The sequence below is a fragment of the Asparagus officinalis genome, chromosome 7 (genome assembly GCF_001876935.1).
Source record: "Asparagus officinalis chromosome 7, Aspof.V1, whole genome shotgun sequence".
NCBI classification, from domain to species: domain Eukaryota; kingdom Viridiplantae; phylum Streptophyta; class Magnoliopsida; order Asparagales; family Asparagaceae; genus Asparagus; species Asparagus officinalis.
In genome coordinates, this window is record NC_033800.1 from 85,218,661 (window position 1) to 85,237,428 (window position 18,768).

The 18,768-nt window shown below is 43.5% G+C and overlaps 1 protein-coding gene across 1 annotated transcript in view; it reads right to left on the minus strand.

Moving 5' to 3' along the window:
- The window catches only part of LOC109848910 (probable serine/threonine-protein kinase PIX13), a 6,436-nt gene continuing 3,684 nt past the window's right edge, over nucleotides 16,017-18,768 (minus strand). Inside the window, exons 4-6 of the mRNA XM_020418632.1 lie at nucleotides 18,666-18,768; nucleotides 18,452-18,575; nucleotides 16,017-16,610 (exon numbers count right to left, since the gene is read on the minus strand). The exon at nucleotides 18,666-18,768 is cut by the window's right edge and continues 37 nt beyond it. Of these exons, the coding sequence (XP_020274221.1) occupies nucleotides 16,198-16,610; nucleotides 18,452-18,575; nucleotides 18,666-18,768 (640 nt within the window). The 3' untranslated portion in view covers nucleotides 16,017-16,197. The remainder of the gene's footprint in view (nucleotides 16,611-18,451; nucleotides 18,576-18,665) is intronic.

Consider the following 18,768-nt stretch of genomic DNA (forward strand, 5'->3'; position numbering starts at 1 on the left):
GGTCCAGGTTCAACCTTTGGGAGATTAGCCAGCAGAATATGCAACGGCCAATCCCCCATGGGTTTTAGTAGGCAAGTGATGACATGGGCCATCCCTTGATTCATGGGATTTGACCATGTGAGGGAGACAGCTTGACTGCTCCTTGAATTATGGGATGTGACCACACGTCATTCAGAGATGTCCTGCTGTTCATTCGTACCGTCAGTGGTCATTCGAAGAGCTGTGCTCTGCATCACGCTACGTAGGAGTGGGAAAGCCCATCCTCGTATGCGTGACAACGGCTGTCAGATGCTTGCGTGGATCTGACCAACCACCGAGCGTCGGCGACTCTCGTCCCTTCGCCTGGACAACTGAGGTGAGCCGCATTTATGAGGGTGCAGGCTGTTTTGGTGCCTGTCCGCTCATTCGTACTGTGGACGGCCATCTGACGGGCCTGGAGTATCGTGTCTTCTCTCTTGATTTGTGGGATTTGACCACTGATGTAACTGTTCCCATACTCCAAGTGGGCAGTTGACAGTGAGCTGGCGAGTCTGCAGCTTGGGTCTGCAGGCGAGCTTAGGACTGCAGGCAGACTTGGGTCTACAGGCGAGCTTGCAGGCGAGCTGAGTCTGCAGGCGAGTTTGGGACTGCAGGCAGACTTGGGGTCTGCAGGCGGATTTGAGACTGCAGGCGAATTTCGAGCTGCAGGCGAGCAGGCAGACTTGGGTCTGCAGGCGGATTTGGGACTGCAGGCAGATTCGAGCTGCAGGCGAGCTCCTGAGCATGGATTGAAGAATAGGCCGTAACTTTCAAACCGTAAGTCGGAATTGGACGAATTATATATGAAAATCGCCTATCTCGACGAGATGAAGCCATCCGAACCTAGCCAAAGGCTTCGGGAGCCATTCGAACCTAGCCGAAGGCTTCGGTTCGCTTCCTCCGTTTTGCCAAATTCCTTACGGTTTGGGAGATATCTGCGTTTTCCCCTTTTTCTGCTATTTCGGGCGAGGTTTTAGCAGTTTTGTTCTGAACTTCTCTGATAAGGATTTAAAGGCAATTTTTATTACCTACAAAACCCCCTCTAAAGTTTTCAGACCTGAATCAGGCCGCATGGGGTCTGGAACACTTTGGATATGAAGTCCCGTAAAGTGATCCCTGCTCTTCACTCGCAGCTGATGATCGCCTTCTAGGATTTTGAGCAAACCCTCAGCTATCAACGGACTTGATTTGTCTTTACCAACTGCCGTTTGAGTTGGACTAGCCATGCTCTTGCCCTTAGCATGGTAAGTTGTCGAGGAGTCTCTCTTAGGCTCAATGCTAAAATTTCTCCTCTATCCTTAGCCTTTCGAGGCGTTTGGATTTAAGGGAGCAGTTTAACCTCGTATACCAGTCGGAGGGTAGGAGCAGTTTAGACTCATGCACCAGTTGGAGTGTAAGGGGGCAGTTTAGACTCATGCACCAGTTGGAGTAAAGGGGGCAGTTTAGACTCATGCACCAGTCGGAGTATAAGGGAACAGTTTAGCCTCATGCACCGGTTGGAGGATAAGGGGGAAACTTGTCTTCTCTTAGGGCAAAGATGAAGACGAACCCTGATTTGTCTTCTCTTGGGGCAAAGACGAACCCTGAAATAGCAGCACATCGCATAGTAGGCCACTATCAAACAACAACGCCTTTTATGGGAAAGACGGTGCTGGGAGAATCAAATCGTTCAGGGACGTATGAGTATGACGACTGATCGGACAACGTCATTTGCGGGAATGACGGTGTCGGCTATCAGAGGTAATCGTTAACGTGATAGGAATTGCCGCGATCGGAGCGACTTTGAGGACCTACCATCCTTTTGAAGAGGATTGGTAAGTTGATTTTGTCAGAGGTGTAGTGTTAACATGACAGTGGGAGTTTATTGCGATTTGAGCAACTCTATGGACCTACCATCCTATTGAAGAGGACTGGTAAGTTGATTTGTCAGAGGTAACTGTTAACGTGACAGTGGGGGTCCCGCCATCCTATTGAAGAGGATTGGCGGGGGATTGTGGCTTTGGTCCTAACTATCTGAAGGTTTGACCAAGTGGGAGTTTGATGCAGCCCACCTGAACTGCTAGTCTCGCCTGTTTTGAGCGGTTCGCCACAAATGGAAACCTGGCTCAAGAAGTGGGGCTCGACTAACTGTTAGGCTCGCCTGATTTGAGCGGTTCGCCGAAACTGGGAACCTGGCTCAAAGAGATGAGCTCGCCTCAACTGTTAAGCTCGCCTGATTTGAGCGGTTCGCCGAAACTGGGAACCTGGCTCAAAGAGATGGGGCTCGCCTAAGCTGTTAAGCTCGCCTGATTTGAGCGGTTCGCCGAAACTGGGAACCTGGCTCAAAGAGATGAGCTCGCCTCAACTGTTAAGCTCGCCTGATTTGAGCGGTTCGCCGAAACTGGGAACCTGGCTCAAAGAGATGAGCTCGCCTCAACTGTTAAGCTCGCCTGATTTGAGCGGTTCGCCGAAACTGGGAACCTGGCTCAAAGAGATGAGCTCGCCTCAACTGTTAAGCTCGCCTGATTTGAGCGGTTCGCCGAAACTGGGAACCTGGCTCAAAGAGATGAGCTCGCCTCAACTGTTAAGCTCGCCTGATTTGAGCGGTTCGCCGAAACTGGGAACCTGGCTCAAAGAGATGAGCTCGCCTCAACTGTTAAGCTCGCCTGATTTGAGCGGTTCGCCGAAACTGGGAACCTGGCTCAAAGAGATGAGCTCGCCTCAACTGTTAAGCTCGCCTGATTTGAGCGGTTCGCCGAAACTGGGAACCTGGCTCAAAGAGATGAGCTCGCCTCAACTGTTAAGCTCGCCTGATTTGAGCGGTTCGCCGAAACTGGGAACCTGGCTCAAAGAGATGAGCTCGCCTCAACTGTTAAGCTCGCCTGATTTGAGCGGTTCGCCGAAACTGGGAACCTGGCTCAAAGAGATGAGCTCGCCTCAACTGTTAAGCTCGCCTGATTTGAGCGGTTCGCCGAAACTGGGAACCTGGCTCAAAGAGATGAGCTCGCCTCAACTGTTAAGCTCGCCTGATTTGAGCGGTTCGCCGAAACTGGGAACCTGGCTCAAAGAGATGAGCTCGCCTCAACTGTTAAGCTCGCCTGATTTGAGCGGTTCGCCGAAACTGGGAACCTGGCTCAAAGAGATGAGCTCGCCTCAACTGTTAAGCTCGCCTGATTTGAGCGGTTCGCCGAAACTGGGAACCTGGCTCAAAGAGATGAGCTCGCCTCAACTGTTAAGCTCGCCTGATTTGAGCGGTTCGCCGAAACTGGGAACCTGGCTCAAAGAGATGAGCTCGCCTCAACTGTTAAGCTCGCCTGATTTGAGCGGTTCGCCGAAACTGGGAACCTGGCTCAAAGAGATGAGCTCGCCTCAACTGTTAAGCTCGCCTGATTTGAGCGGTTCGCCGAAACTGGGAACCTGGCTCAAAGAGATGAGCTCGCCTCAACTGTTAAGCTCGCCTGATTTGAGCGGTTCGCCGAAACTGGGAACCTGGCTCAAAGAGATGAGCTCGCCTCAACTGTTAAGCTCGCCTGATTTGAGCGGTTCGCCGAAACTGGGAACCTGGCTCAAAGAGATGAGCTCGCCTCAACTGTTAAGCTCGCCTGATTTGAGCGGTTCGCCGAAACTGGGAACCTGGCTCAAAGAGATGAGCTCGCCTCAACTGTTAAGCTCGCCTGATTTGAGCGGTTCGCCGAAACTGGGAACCTGGCTCAAAGAGATGAGCTCGCCTCAACTGTTAAGCTCGCCTGATTTGAGCGGTTCGCCGAAACTGGGAACCTGGCTCAAAGAGATGAGCTCGCCTCAACTGTTAAGCTCGCCTGATTTGAGCGGTTCGCCGAAACTGGGAACCTGGCTCAAAGAGATGAGCTCGCCTCAACTGTTAAGCTCGCCTGATTTGAGCGGTTCGCCGAAACTGGGAACCTGGCTCAAAGAGATGAGCTCGCCTCAACTGTTAAGCTCGCCTGATTTGAGCGGTTCGCCGAAACTGATGGTTTCTTGTTGCTCGTCGAGCCTCCTAGACATCTCCTCAGGGATGTCGGTCATGTGCACACTCACGTGCCTGCCTCGAATTGAGCTTGAAGTCTGCGACGTTGCCGTTGCGGAGCAATCGTCGTCGTCGTTGTCAGAGACGGACGTCAGACCCGTGCCGACAAATGGGGTGGCCACCCCTATTTGAGCGTGAGCGTGTTGGCGAGGTTCAGGCTGGCGAGGTTCACCCGTCAGGCGAGATTGGTACAGTGTGCCTGCGCCTGTCTGGCGAGATGTTGCTTCGCCTTTCTGGCGAACTTGGGCCGTCAGGCGAGATTGGTGAAGTCCGCTTGTTTGACGAAGACCTCTTGAACTGCAGAGTTCGCCAGGTGCCCTTGGTTCGCCAAAATTGAACACCTTGCTCACAGAGTGGGGCTCGCCTAAACTGCTAGGCTCGCCCGATTTGAGCGGTTTGCCAAAACTGGGAACCTGGCTCAAGAGGTTGGGCTTGTTTAAGCCGTTAGGCTCGCCCGATTTGAGCGGTTCGCCAAAAATGGAAACCTGGCTCGAGATGTGGGGCTCGCCTAAACCGTTAGGCTCGCCTGAATTGAGCAGTTCGCCGAAACTGGGAACCTGGCTCGAAGAGATGGGTTCGCCTAAACTGATAGGCTTGCCCGATTTGAGCGGTTCGCCCATACTGGGAACCTGGCTCAAGGGGTTGATTCCTTTCAAGCCTGAATAATAATTCAGGCTGTCGTGGGGGATGAGGGATTGTGCCTCGAAACGAGCGAGAGCTTTTCGTCGCCGCTGTTTGGATCTTTTTGAACGAGGAGCGTTCATGTCGACGACGGAGGCATATTCTGCGTCGACACAAATGGTTGATTCCTCTTGCACAGGGGTCTGCGAGGATCGTTCATCGACCCATTCAGCAGCCCCTAGACCTGCATTCTCGAATCTCGGCTCGGCCTCAACTGGTTCGGGGGGAAAAGAACCCCCTGCCTCGGCTTGGGCAGATCCCTCAGGCTTGGTTGCCTCGGCCTCTTGGGGCTGGGCCACCCGCACGACTCTGCAACCATCGCGAGATGTATTGCTGCGAGAAGAGGACGATTGTAAGTACCCTTCGAATTTGATCACAAGGGACTCAACAGTAGTCCCTGCAGCAACTTCGTCAGACTGCGCCACCACCAATTCATCTGAATGAACGGATTCTCCCACTGTGGTCGCCATCTTCTGTAGGGTGAAAATTTGATTCTTCCGAAGAAAGGAGTTTCGTTTGTATTTATAAGAAAGCTTATTACAAACTAACAAATCAAATATTTACAACAGAAGCAGAGGGAAGGCCCTCTTTGTTTTGTGTGGGGACTTTAGGTGGCGATAGGATGCCTCGCTCGGTGCTCGTGCCGAGTCTGCTTCCCTTGGACGATCCGATCGAAGTTGATGCCGGAGCCGGAGCTTCGGTTCTCAAATGAGGGAGCCTTTGGCAAAGGTCCAGGTTCAACCTTTGGGAGATTAGCCAGCAGAATATGCAACGGCCAATCCCCCTCTTCATGCTGCTGAAGATGGGTTTTAACAGGCAAGGGATGGCATGGGCTCTCCCTTGATTCATGGGATTTGACCACTAATAGAGGTGAGGGAGATAGCTTGACTGCTCCTTGAATTATGGGATGTGACCACACGTTGTTCGGAGACGTCCTGCTGTTCATTCGTACCGTCAATGGTCATTCGAAGAGCTGTGCTCTGCATCACGCTACATAGGAGTGGGAAAGCCCCTCCTCGTATGCGTGACAACGGCTGTCAGATGCTTGCGTGGATCTGACCAACCACCGAGCGTTGGCGGCTCTCGTCCCTTCACCTGGACAACTGAGGTGAGCCGCATTTATGAGGGTGCAGGCTGTTTCGGCGCCTGTCCGCTCATTCGTACTGTGAGCGGCCGCTTGACGGTCTTGGGGTACTGTGCCCTCTCCCTTGATTTGTGGGATTTGACCACTGATGTAACTGTTCCCATACTCCAAGTGGGCAGTTGACAGTGAGCTGGCGAGTCTGCAGCTTGGGTCTGCAGGCGAGCTTAGGACTGCAGGCAGACTTGGGTCTACAGGCAGACTTGGGGGCGAGCTGAGTCTGCAGGCGAGTTTGGGACTGCAGGCAGACTTGGGGTCTGCAGGCGGATTTGAGACTGCAGGCGAATTTCGAGCTGCAGGCGAGCAGGCAAACTTGGGGTCTGCAGGCGGATTTGAGACTGCAGGCGAATTTCGAGCTGCAGGCGAGCAGGCAAACTTGGGGTCTGCAGGCGGATTTGAGACTGCAGGCGGATTTTGAGCAGTAGGCGAGCAGGCAGACTTGGGTCTGCAGGCGGATTTGGGACTGCAGGCGAATTTGAGCTGCAGGCGTTTGCAGGCGAGCTCAGGTGCGCAGGCAGACTTGGGTCTGCAGGCGGATTTGGGACTGCAGGCAGATTTGAGTTGCAGGCGAGCTGCTGAGCATGGATTGAAGAATAAGCCGTAACTTTCAAACCGTAAGTCGGAATTGGACGAGTTATATATGAAAATCGCCTATCTCGACGAGATGGAGTCATCCGAACCAAGCCAAAGGCTTTGGTTCGCTTCCTCCGTTTCGCCAAATTCCTTACGGTTTGGGAGATATCTGCGTTTCCCCCTCTTTTGCTATTTCGGGTGAGGTTTTAGCAGTTTTGTTTTGAACTTCTCTGATAAGGATTTAAAGGCAATTTTTATTGCCTACACACTCCCACTATGATTTATACTTTTACTCCCACTTGGTCAAATCTTTAAACAGTTAGGACCACAACCAAAATCCCCTCTCGATGCTTTCCATGAACGAGAGGTCCGCAAATTGAATAATCAACCCTTTAAATAATTAGGATCGCTCAAACCCCTCATTTGGTCAAACATTCCTACAGTTAGGGTCAAAGCCAAAATCTCCTCTCGATTCCTTCCATGAACGAGAGGTCCACTTTCAAATCGAGTGATCAAACCTTCGATTCCTTCCATGAACGAGAGGTCCACTTTCAAATCGAGTGATCAAACCTTCCTACAGTTAGGGTCACCTCAAACTCGAGTGATCAAACCTTCCTACAGTTAGGGTCACCTCAAACTCCCGCTTGGTCAAACCTTCCTACAGTTTGGGCTAAGATAACAATTCACTCTCGATAAACGAGAAATTCACTTTTAGTTCGGTAATTAAACCTTCCGACAGTTAGGATTATCTGAATCTTTTCGATTCTCGGAGTGGAGATCCCACTCTTAGATTTACCTTCCCAGATTCTTAAAGTGGAAATCCCACTTTGAGTTTTCTTTGTAACTGGAGATAGAATATAAAGTTTTTCTTTTCCAGTATCGGGTTTGTCTTTACCCCAAGAGAAGACACCATCCTTCAACTCTAAATTCGTGCTTCACACGCACGGGGAATTTTATCCCGAACCCTCAGTAAGGATAAGTCAACGCCTAATACGCGTTGCCAGTTTAGTCTTTCACCGAGTGAAGAAGACACCAGAATTCAAATCTAGAGAATTTTATCCCGAAGCCTAAGTAGGGATAAGTCAGCGTCTAACATGTGTTGCCGGTTAGTCATTGACCGTAAAAAGGATAAAAGCCCACATATTCGACATTGTGACAGGTTGTTATTAATAACACCATAATCTGTGCTTTCACATGCACGGGAAATTTTATCCCGAAGCCTTAGTAGTGATAAGTTAATACCTAACACGCGTTATCGGTTTAGTCTTTCATCGAGTGAAGAAGACATCAGAATTCAAATCTGGGGAATTTTGTCCCAAAGCCTAAGTAGGGATAAGTCAGCGCCTAACACGCGTTGTCGGTTAGTCCTTGACCGTAAAAAGGATAAAAGCCCACATATTCGACATTGTGACAGGTTGTTATTAATGACACCATAATCCGTGCTTTATACATATAGGGAATTTTATCTAGAATTCTAAGAATGGATAAGTCAACGCCTAACACACCTTGTCGGTTTAGTCTTTTACCGAGTGAAGAAGACACCAGAATACAAATCTGGGGACTTTTATCCCGAATCCTAAGAAGGGATAAGTCAGAGACTAACACACGTTACCGGGTAGTCTATTCCCGTAAGAAAAATGAAGTCTACGTATTCAGTATCATAGCACTAAAAGAGTTAACTCTTTTAGCACAATGTTACATGCAGAACGGACTTAAACAATCTACATGCTAGCCCGACTCAAACGGTAGTCGATAAAGGCTCATCAAACCTGTTGATGGCTGAAGGTTTGCCAAAAATCCTATAAGTGTGAGAGTCATTGACGCACCAGCTTTATTAGTTGGTCTCGTGACTTGAGCATCCAATAACTTTAGGATAAGATCCATACCTACAGCTGAATTAGATTTAATAGTTGGTCCTGCAGCTCTAACATTTGGGACCATCACGCTCAAATGCCTTAAGAGCTTGAACTGTGTAGACTCCAGCAAACGTACGAGTATAAACTGTGTTAACGTCGGTCAACACATTACAACAAAGGTCGATGTCGGACAACACGTTGTGATGGAGATAATCAATTTAAAGTCAACTCAATGACACGAGTCAAAACTAACTCACCAATTTTGATTCGAGACTTCGACGACGGCCAGACGATAAACGTAGCGCCGGAAGAACTTCAGCTATTCATCAAAATATTGAATAGACTAAAAATCAAAGAAGTCAAAGATCGAAGCTAACTACAGGTCCTTACTCACCGACTGAAGGTTGGACCGATCACATCCAAAGTATTTTAGGCCCTTGTATAAAAGAAACGAGATTGAAACACTTTGGAGGGGGTATCTGTAGGCGTTAAAAATTACCTACGGGCTCTCGTACGCCGCTCGAAGCAGAAAGAAGATGATGAATATCACTATACAAGTCACAGAAGCTTAATTGACATCGATGAACATATGAAGTAAGTCGACGAACCGTGTGAAGCAACAGAACTGCAGAATAACGAAGATACAAACTGATTGGAAGCTACGCTTCACTGAAAGATGAAGCGCCCCTCGTGTCCTATCTACTCCACGTGTGATTCAATCATGGGATCTTGTAGATCTCCTTGTCGGCCTTCCGTCGCACTTTGAATCGCACAATTCTGAGTTTTGACGACGAAGATACAACAGAAACGGACGGGACGCACAAAATAATGCCTCAGGCCTTGGTAGAGACACTACGACTGTCTTGGACTATCATTTAAAATTATCGGGGTTTTACACCAAGTGTCTCGGCCATGGCCGAGACACTTCGAGTGTCCGTAGGCCTAAAAAGCTGTTTTACGTAGTTTTGAGTTGTTTTTCGCCCGTTAACCACCTGAGTTTGTTTCAACTAATCTAATATCATCCAAAAACATGATAAAATGGTTACAACTAAGGATAAGAGTGAATCGGTGGTTCTTATCTGAAAACAGAGCTCCTGAGATCTATAAATATAGCCTTAGAGCCTTCATTTGCACGGATCTGGAATTCTCGAGCCTTGGCGAAGCCCTGCTGAATCAGAGACTGAGGAGCACGAATTTTAGAGAGGAGGAGAAGATCGGATCGAGTTCTTTAACATAGGAAAGAGAAGTTTGTCAGATCTGTAGCCCGGTTCCTTCCCTTGAGATCGTACCTAGCTGCGATCTCGAGAAGAGTGGTTATCTCATTGTTGTCAAGATAATTGCTTCGGTTTCTTAATTCCTTCGCAAATCAACAAAACTCTAGATTGATCTGATTGCTTGGTAGTCCACGGATATTAACGTCCTCGACAGAGGCAAAGATCTCACGTAAGCAGCGGGTGATAAACGTCTGTTGCGTTTGTTTGAGAAGAGTTGTAATTTTCGTTTTCATTGTATAAGAGTCTTATTAAAAGACTATCTTTTTTTGTTTTCATTATAACGACTGAAGTTATAATGAATACATCAATGAAGATATCAGCTTTCCACCAAACAAGCTGGCGACCATAGTGGGAGCCAACAGCCTTACTGCTAAGACTGTTGTGCCGCAGCCGACGATCAAGATCCCCGTGGCTGAAGAGGTCGAATACGAGTTCGACCAACAGAAGTTCGAGGAGTACGTCTCCTCCTCCTCCTCCAGATCCGCCTCTCCTCGCAAGTGCAGGAAAGTCTCCTCCTCCCGGAAGATCCGCTGGTCTTCAGAAATGTTTAGGCTGTTTAAATGCAAGAAGGGCACGCACTAGCACACGCTCGGACCACAGGCACAGACCCGCTTGCTCGTAGGTACCCACTCGCTTGCATGAGCCCGCACGTTAGCATACCAACACAAGTGTATATTTCTAACAACTTTATTATACCATAATATAACAAGTATGCTAATTTGAACCATTTGAAATGCATTCATTTAGTCAATGTGTACTAAAACTCACACACTAGTAATTGAGCACCATTTAATTTCCATCTACAGAATCCAAACCATATAATTGGTATCCTTCCATATAAATCCTCCATTAATTATTCATTTATATCAACAAAATATTATAATACCCCCATTACCCCTTTATCAATCTTACAGTGGATCTTTGGCTATTTCACTTAAATATTTTTTTCTTATTATAAAATAATAAATGTAATTAGTTAATTCATAATGTTACTAATAATAATTATTTAATTAGTAAAGAAATTAATTAAATTATGTCAATCTTAGTAATTAATAACCATAAATAATGTCATATATAATATACATTTGAATGAATTATGTTTTATTATAAATAATTATCCTTATTAATTAATTAGTTAATTAATAAATAATTTTTAAAATTTCATATTAAATTAATTATTTTTTATTTATAATAATAAATAATTACTCTTATTTATGAATAATTAATAAATAAACATATTAATAATTACTGTTTAATTATTTTTATGTATGAATAAATAATTATTCTCATTAATTAAGTGGTCCATTATAAATAATTATTAATAATTATTATTTAATTAACATGAAATTAATTAATTTATATTAATACTAGTAATTTTTAACCTCAAATAATGTAATATATATATCTTTATTTTTAATTATGTATATTCCTTATTGTGAATAACTAATTCTAAATTAATTAATTAATAATTTTACTGATAATAAATTTATTAATATAAAAATAATTAATTACTCCTGATATTAGTAATTAATTATCATAATTAATATGAAATAAACTAATGTTTATTATTTAATTAGTTAAATAATTTTTTTGGTAAGTAAGCAGCTTATCTTATTACCAAAATAGCGAAAAAGTGCAACATCATATGTACAAGAACTGAGTAGTTCATAATCAAAACTGAGCCCTCATAAGGAAACAAAAAACATATACTCTCATCTCCCTGAAAGAAAACAGAAACTATCTATCAAAAGAGAGAACTCCGATCATTTTACAATTTAAGACTTTGTAGAAACAAAGATAGGGTATATTTTCATTGCTGAACACCACTCTCTGTTCGTAGCTGTATCTTTGAGCTTCTCAATCTTACTATATAGAATTTTGATATCATATATTGCCTGCTCAATGATCTCCTCTTTAGACCTTTCTTTTTGCTAAAAAATGATTGTATTGCAGTACATCCACAGATTATATATATATACAGGCAGCAGCAACAGTTTTTTTCAGACTTGCAACTGCAGAGTTTCCTTTTTATTTTTTAATTACATCATCCAGTCAAAGCACATTTGGCCAGCTGTTAGGGCATTTTTGAACCGGATAAATCTCATTGCACTCTCCCAAATCTGACAACGAAAATAGCACTCGAACAAAAGATGTTCTCTACTCTCAACGGCAGAATTGCATACAGGACATGAGTCATCATCCACAATACCAAAAGTTTTCAATTTTTTCCTTTTTCGAAGTTTATTCAAACATACAATTCCACAAAAGAAAAAGAATGCTTTGGTAAGGCATATTTAGTCCATACCAGTCTCGCCCAAGCCTTTTTATCACCAAATCTAGAGAGACTTTTATAAGTAGCAGCAGTAGTATCTTCTCCTTTCCATTTTCATACCTGAAATGGAGTAATCAACACATTTGAGTGCATATTTTCTGATCTTTAGAATTTTCTTGAACCGCTAGGAATATGGTGCTTTAATTTCCGTAGCCCAGAAATCGTTGTTCCTTAAGTAGTACCCATCCATCCACTTCACCCACAGTGAGTCAGCTTTGAGAGCTATATATAGACCATACATGTTTCAGCATCGAAGAGATATTGAAAGTCCCATATCATGAAGACTGAGAACCCCATAATTCTAGGCAAGCAAACTGTGGACCAAGCCAAAGCCACTATAGATTTTCTATGATTGTTAAGCATTCCAGCCCATAAGTAACCTCTGCAAATCCTCTCCACTTCCTCAATTACTTTCTTCGGCAGAATGAATACGCTCCCCCCAGAATATCTTTGTACCGTACAATACATATTTGACCAATTGGGGGAGGTCTTCCAGCAAAAGAGAGTAGGCTAGAGGTCCATGATGCAACTTTGCTGGTCATTCTTTCAATAAGGACTTCACAGTCATATGAAGAAAGACTTTTAGAGGTAAGAGGGATACCAAGGTAACGTACCGGTAAGACTCCCTCACTGAAATGAAATGCGTATATCGGATAATTTCCTGCTTGACTACCATAGAGGTGTTAGTAACTAAACCAGAAGCCATAGAGAAGTGCTGGAATCTTTCAAAAATATGTTTAAATTAGATGATAGCTCCCCTTTGCAAAAAAAATCGTAAGATCATCAGCAAAACAAAGGTGAGATAATCCTAGGCTCTTGCATTAAGGATGAAAATGGAAATCAGCAATGTCCTTCAAATCTGCAAACCGTCTACTCAAATATTCCATGGCCAGTAAGAGAAGGTATGGAGACACTGGGTCTCCTTGTCTAACACCTCTTGCACCAGAGAGAGAGAGAGAGAGAGAGAGAGAGAGAGAGAGAGAGAGAGAGAGAGAGAGAGAGAGAGAGAGAGTGTATGAACACAAGTCATAATTAATCCACTTCCTTAATTTATGAGGATATCCAAGCCCCAAAAGGATATTATTCAAAAAATCCCAGCTAATAGAGTCATAAGCTTTCTACAAGTCAACCCTAATAGCAATTCTGAGACTAATTTGTTTTCTGCCATACATATGCAAGAGTTTTCTGGTGCCATTAGAATATTGTGAGCAATATTCCTCCCCTTAATGAAAGCTCCCTGAGCTTCACTAATTAAGGAATTAATAACCTCTTTGAGCCTATTAGTGATCACATTTGAAATGCATTTATAGAGCACATTGCAACATGCAATAGGTCTGAATTCAAAGGCATAATTTGGGCATTGTACTTTAGGAACAAGGGTGATGGATGTGAGATTAAGAGACTTGAGGGGCATACTGGTGCGAAAGAAATCTTGAATCGCCTTTGTGATGTCATCGCCAACAATGTGCTATGAGGACTTGTAAAACTTAGAAGTAAATCCATCTGGACCGGGGCTTTTTGAGTCATTAATATGAAACATAGCAGCTCTTACCTCATTTGCTTCTGTTGGTTTGCAGAGAAAAAAACAATGATCCTCAGTAAGTTTTTTACCTCTGTTAAGAATATTCTTATTAATAGGAGAAACATTGTCTGAAGTATCCAAAAGACCAGTATAAACGGAAACCAGTTCCTCTTGGATGTCCTGATTGAGAAGTCAGCTTAACTCCTGCAGAATTATAAATAGATAGGATAGAGTTTTTACTCCTCCTTTGTTTCATCACAACAGGAAAAAAAAGAAGAATTTGTATCACCAAGCTTCATCCAGTTCACTATAGCTTTTTGATGCAAATAACATGCTTCATATTTAAGTAATCTCAAGAATTCTCTTGTGTTCTCTTCATTTCAATCTCCTTCAGAAGTTGGTCACTAGGATTCATCTGCAACTTGTTTTGAGCACAATGCAATGCTTCCCTTGCTTTATTAACTCTATATCTCCAATCCCCCCAAAATATTTCCTATTAAAATCTTTTAGAGCATATTTAACTGATTTCAGCCTCTGAGTGACTTGAAACATTCTAGTCCCTTTGACCTTTTTAGACCATCCCTGAGCTATCACAGAATTGAATAACTCGTGATTACACCAGAACCCAAAAAATTTAAAAGAAGTCTTTTCCCTATAAAGGTCTATTAAAGTAAACTACTGATGGGCAATGATCAGATATACCTTGGGCTAAGAATTCAGCCTCAACGTTTGGGTAGCAATCCGTCCATGACTCATTTATCAGAACTCTATCAAGCTTGCTATATATATATATATGATGGTTGTTCCAAGTGTAGAAATTTCCTTTGTACTGCATGTCTACAAGCTAATTTTCTCTCAAGACATTCTGAAGCTCAGAAACTTCCCTTGTTGTGGCCTTCTCCATTTATCCTTTCAGACAAATCGTGGATACAATTTAAGTCCCCAAGTAGGATTCAAGGATTAATCATAGTGCCAGAAATGATATCGATGTCTTCCCGTAACTTTGCCCTTTGGTTTGCAGAATTAAAGCCATAGATGAATGTAGTAAAAATTTTGTAGAGGCCCCTCTTATCTTCAATCATATAGTGAATATACTGATCTGACATACTGATAATGTGAAGATCTACAAGCTGAGCATTCCACAAGAGGAAGATTTTACTATGGATATCGAAACTGAAATTATGGACAAAATTCCAAACTGAAGCACATGTTTTTGCCTATGCTTCAATATGAGAAATACTAACTTTTACTTCTACCAGACCTACAACTGCCAATTTATGAAAATTAATAAAAGTCTCTTAATATTCCAGCATGATATAGGATTCATCCATATCTAGGAGGGGGTCTCCTACTTCTCACCTCCTTTTGTTGGATACTATACAACCCCAATTGAGTAAGGTTGTGATCCTTCTTGTTTGATGATTGATTCTTGATAGTTGGTTCTATAGTAGTGTCCAGTCCTCTGTCCTCATGCTCTGAGAGAGATTGAAAAACATTTGAGGTACCCACATTATCTGTGGAAAGAGGTGTAGCTGCTCCTTTTGCTTTACTATTTGAAGAAACTTTTCCATGCATTGTCTCCTACATCGAGTTTTAAAAATAAGTCACACAAGTTAACAAAAAATAAATAAATGGTAGCCAAAACAGCTTGCAATGCCAAGTTATCAATAATCATCGTAAAAGAAGTGGTACCAAGGGCCTGCTTGGATGAATTCAGCAACTTAATATTATCAGTTTTCCAAAAAAAAACAAAGGCATTTCCTCTCCTCACATTGACAGAGGATCGCGGCAGTCTCTTTGTACTGCACTTGTAATGAAGGCAACGGATATTGATCTCGGTAAACACACCGGGGTTCCCTATTCTTCACAAACGGGTAAGAAAGCACGCTCACTGGGAGCTGACTGACAAAGTTCGACAGCGTGTAATCGGGGCAGAGCAGCCGCAGGAGGCCTCATTTGAGATTCAGATGGTTTACGGCTTGTTAGGTTCGCGTTAAATCCAGGGGCGTGTAGTGACCCTGTTGCAGAGCTTGAGGTGATTAGATCCGGACGCTCGGCTTGTGTGGGATAGGGGATGGCGAAAAGATTATTTGCGAGTCAGATGCTGCGGCGAAGGTGATTAGAGCTTGATAAAAGCGGGAAAATATGGAGTTGGAATCCCACGGGATACTCAGGTTGCAGCACAAGATTGAGACTGCGAGCTCGTGCATACTTACAGAGAAGGCAACTGTTGTTGAGATGCCCTCCCAAACATCGGAGTGGAGTCCTCGACGCCCATGCACAACGCTTCAACCGATATTTGTAATCTTTTGTATGGTGATCGGTTAGGTGTTGCTACTCCCTGGTGTGTTAGGGTGGAGTAGCCGCTTCTCTCTTCTTTGTCTATTATCCGGTTCGTTATCATGGAAAGTAACAAAGAAACCATTATTTCTGATGATCACAGTTGTCTGTTAAGTAATGAACGATCGAGATTCATCTTTAATGAAAAGTGGAGCAGCAATGAAAGGGGCATTATTTCCCTGAAGAAGTCTTCATAAATACTTACAGTATAAGAGAAGGAAAAAAGAATCCCTTAGGTTCCAAGAAAAAAAGAAATTTTCATCTCATAGCAATCAGATAACAATCATAACTCCACTATAAACACAAATAATTACCGATTCCTCCAAACCCCCTATAAACATTGTAAAAGAAAAGGAGGGAGAAAAAAATAACAACAATAAAATTATCTAAATTGCATACAACAAAATTGGGGTTTGGCCTAAAAATCACCCCAAACTCACCTCACCTTGGGTGAACGATGAGGACGGGCAACAACGTTTCCATAACTACGATTAGCACCCACCTGAGACGACGCAGATTCTCTCGACTGTCTCACTCTACTTTTCATCGCTTCGACCTGCTCTAGATTCTCGACGACTTCCTTCATTGACGGCCGGTTCTTAGGCTCACCAGCAAGACATCTCAGAGTGAGTTGTGCAGCTTGAAGAGCTCCTTTGGATGGATATTGCCCCCCAAGACGAGGGTCCATTAACCGAGCTAGTTTTCTTCGGTCAGCTAGAAATGGCTTAGCCCATTCTATTAAGTTGTGTTGTCCACTGGGCCGGTTTGAGTCGAGGGCTCGTTGACCGGAGAGCATCTCAAGAAGCACCACCCCGAATCCGTACACGTCACTCTTCACGTACAGATGACCTAGGTAAACATAACACAAGATCGAATTTAGATTTTGATGAGTTTCAAGATTTTCATTTTTTGAAGAAATGCAAACAAAAATGTAAGGAAAGTTGTGATATAGACTACTTTATTCATAAGGATTATTTGCGGATAGACCGGTTGTGCTATTGTCCAAATGAAGGTAAACCCCATGAAGTTCTATCGTTGCAGATGGACTGAAGTGATATGTTCTTTTGACTCTTGTACTCTAAGGATGTTTATTTACCAAAAACAGTATTCTCTTTCTATAAGGGTAAATGAGTCGAAAACATTTCACTCTGGGGGTCTATCTATAACAACAGATCTACAAGGGGGTCTACATGCAACTGTGCAATAGTACAAGGGGCCTATCAACAACGAACCCTATTCATAACAATCTATCGTTTGATACGCTATTATGATTGTCTTGAGTGGAAAGATAAAAATTAAAAGAAAAAGTATAATTCATGGTAGATATAGTGTATATTAGGAATGAATCACAATCATCTAATATTGGATTATGGAGATTGAGAAAGCGATCTCTCCACTACCAAAGTGGTCGCGAGCAGAATCAAAATCTGTGAGGGTTCTACTGCCAGAATATTTGCTTAAGGAAACTTGCTGGGTGGTCTTAACAAGAGTATTCAATTTGTGGGATCATGTAAAGATGACCCCAACTTCTAGTCCCTAAAATACAGCGTAGCACTCTTTTTCGATCCTTGCTCCTATGACACAGTAATCAACTCCTGATGCACGCAGACTACAGTTTTTTCAACATACCCCACTGTGTAACCCCAAATTTTTTTCAACATACCCCTCCCACCATACTTTCAACATTATTTCCAAAAAAGCCCTCAAACTTTCGACTTTATGTTTAGAAAACCCAAACTTTCAACACTGCTTTCAAAAACCTGCATGAGCTTTTGGTAAAGTTTCAAAAAACCCTCCTTATGTCATTTGGAGGTATGTTGAAAATTTGCAACTATTTGGGGAGTTTTTTTGACAAGCACAAATGGTTAGGAGGGTTAAGTGACATCTACAAGTTTACAAAGTTTAGAGGGGTTATATCAAAATGGGCAAGGGTGAGAGGGGGGGGGGGGAATTTACGCAAAATTTAATCCTACCTTCCAGTTCTTGTGTCTCCACTTTCTAATTGGTTGTGGCAACTGACTAGAAACCTCAAACACTATAGATGGCCCCATGTGCAATAAACACCTTCTGTTGTCTGCATAAATTGTGATCCACCAATTGTGTTGTGTTTGTATACGTGTTTGTGTGTAACAATAGTGCATTAGCTGGTTGTTCACTGTTGATAAAGAATTCGGTCATCCTATGGACTAAAGCATTAAGTTCACCTGAGCAGAAAAGATCTTGCTGTGCGATAAGGGTCAGTGGAGAAATGAATGATGTGGAATTTGCAATGATGCCCCATTCAACACCATTTGACCACTATTGATGACGAACCACTAAGTGAGTTGATGCTACGGTAAAGGGTGTGCAGTCCTTCCACAATCTACAAGTGTGTGATATGGGGGTCCATGAACAAACTTTCCCAATTTATGACGGCACTATCAAAGTATTCCTTTAGCAAAGTATACAAACTAACAAGGGTTCATTGCAGATAGACCCCCATACTAACTACACAGCACTAAACTCACTAATTCTCCCAGGGGCAATTTCTCCTGAAATTTCACCAAGGGTAAAAGAATCGACAAAATTTAACCCAGGTAGTCTACCTGCAACAAGGAACTGGGGGGATATTAAATTCAAAACAGCAAAAATACAGGGTGTCTATGTGCAATTGACCCAATTAACAAACTATGAGTCCTTTTGATACATACCAGTAGCTACGTATTCTGGTGCAGCATAACCGTAGGTGCCCATGACCCGAGTCGTGACATGTGATTGACTACCAGCTGGCCCATGCTTCGCCAGACCGAAGTCAGAGAGCTTAGGATTATAATTCTGTGAGAACAAAAGAACAAGATTAGTCGGAATAAATCGAATTGTAAATCATCTGAAGAAATAAAATATTGCTAAAGACAGAAACAGTACTGAATCAAGGAGGATGTTCGAGGCCTTGAAATCACGATAGATGATTTGCCTGTCAGCTGCGTGAAGAAATGCAAGTCCTCGTGCTGCTCCAAGGGCTATCTTT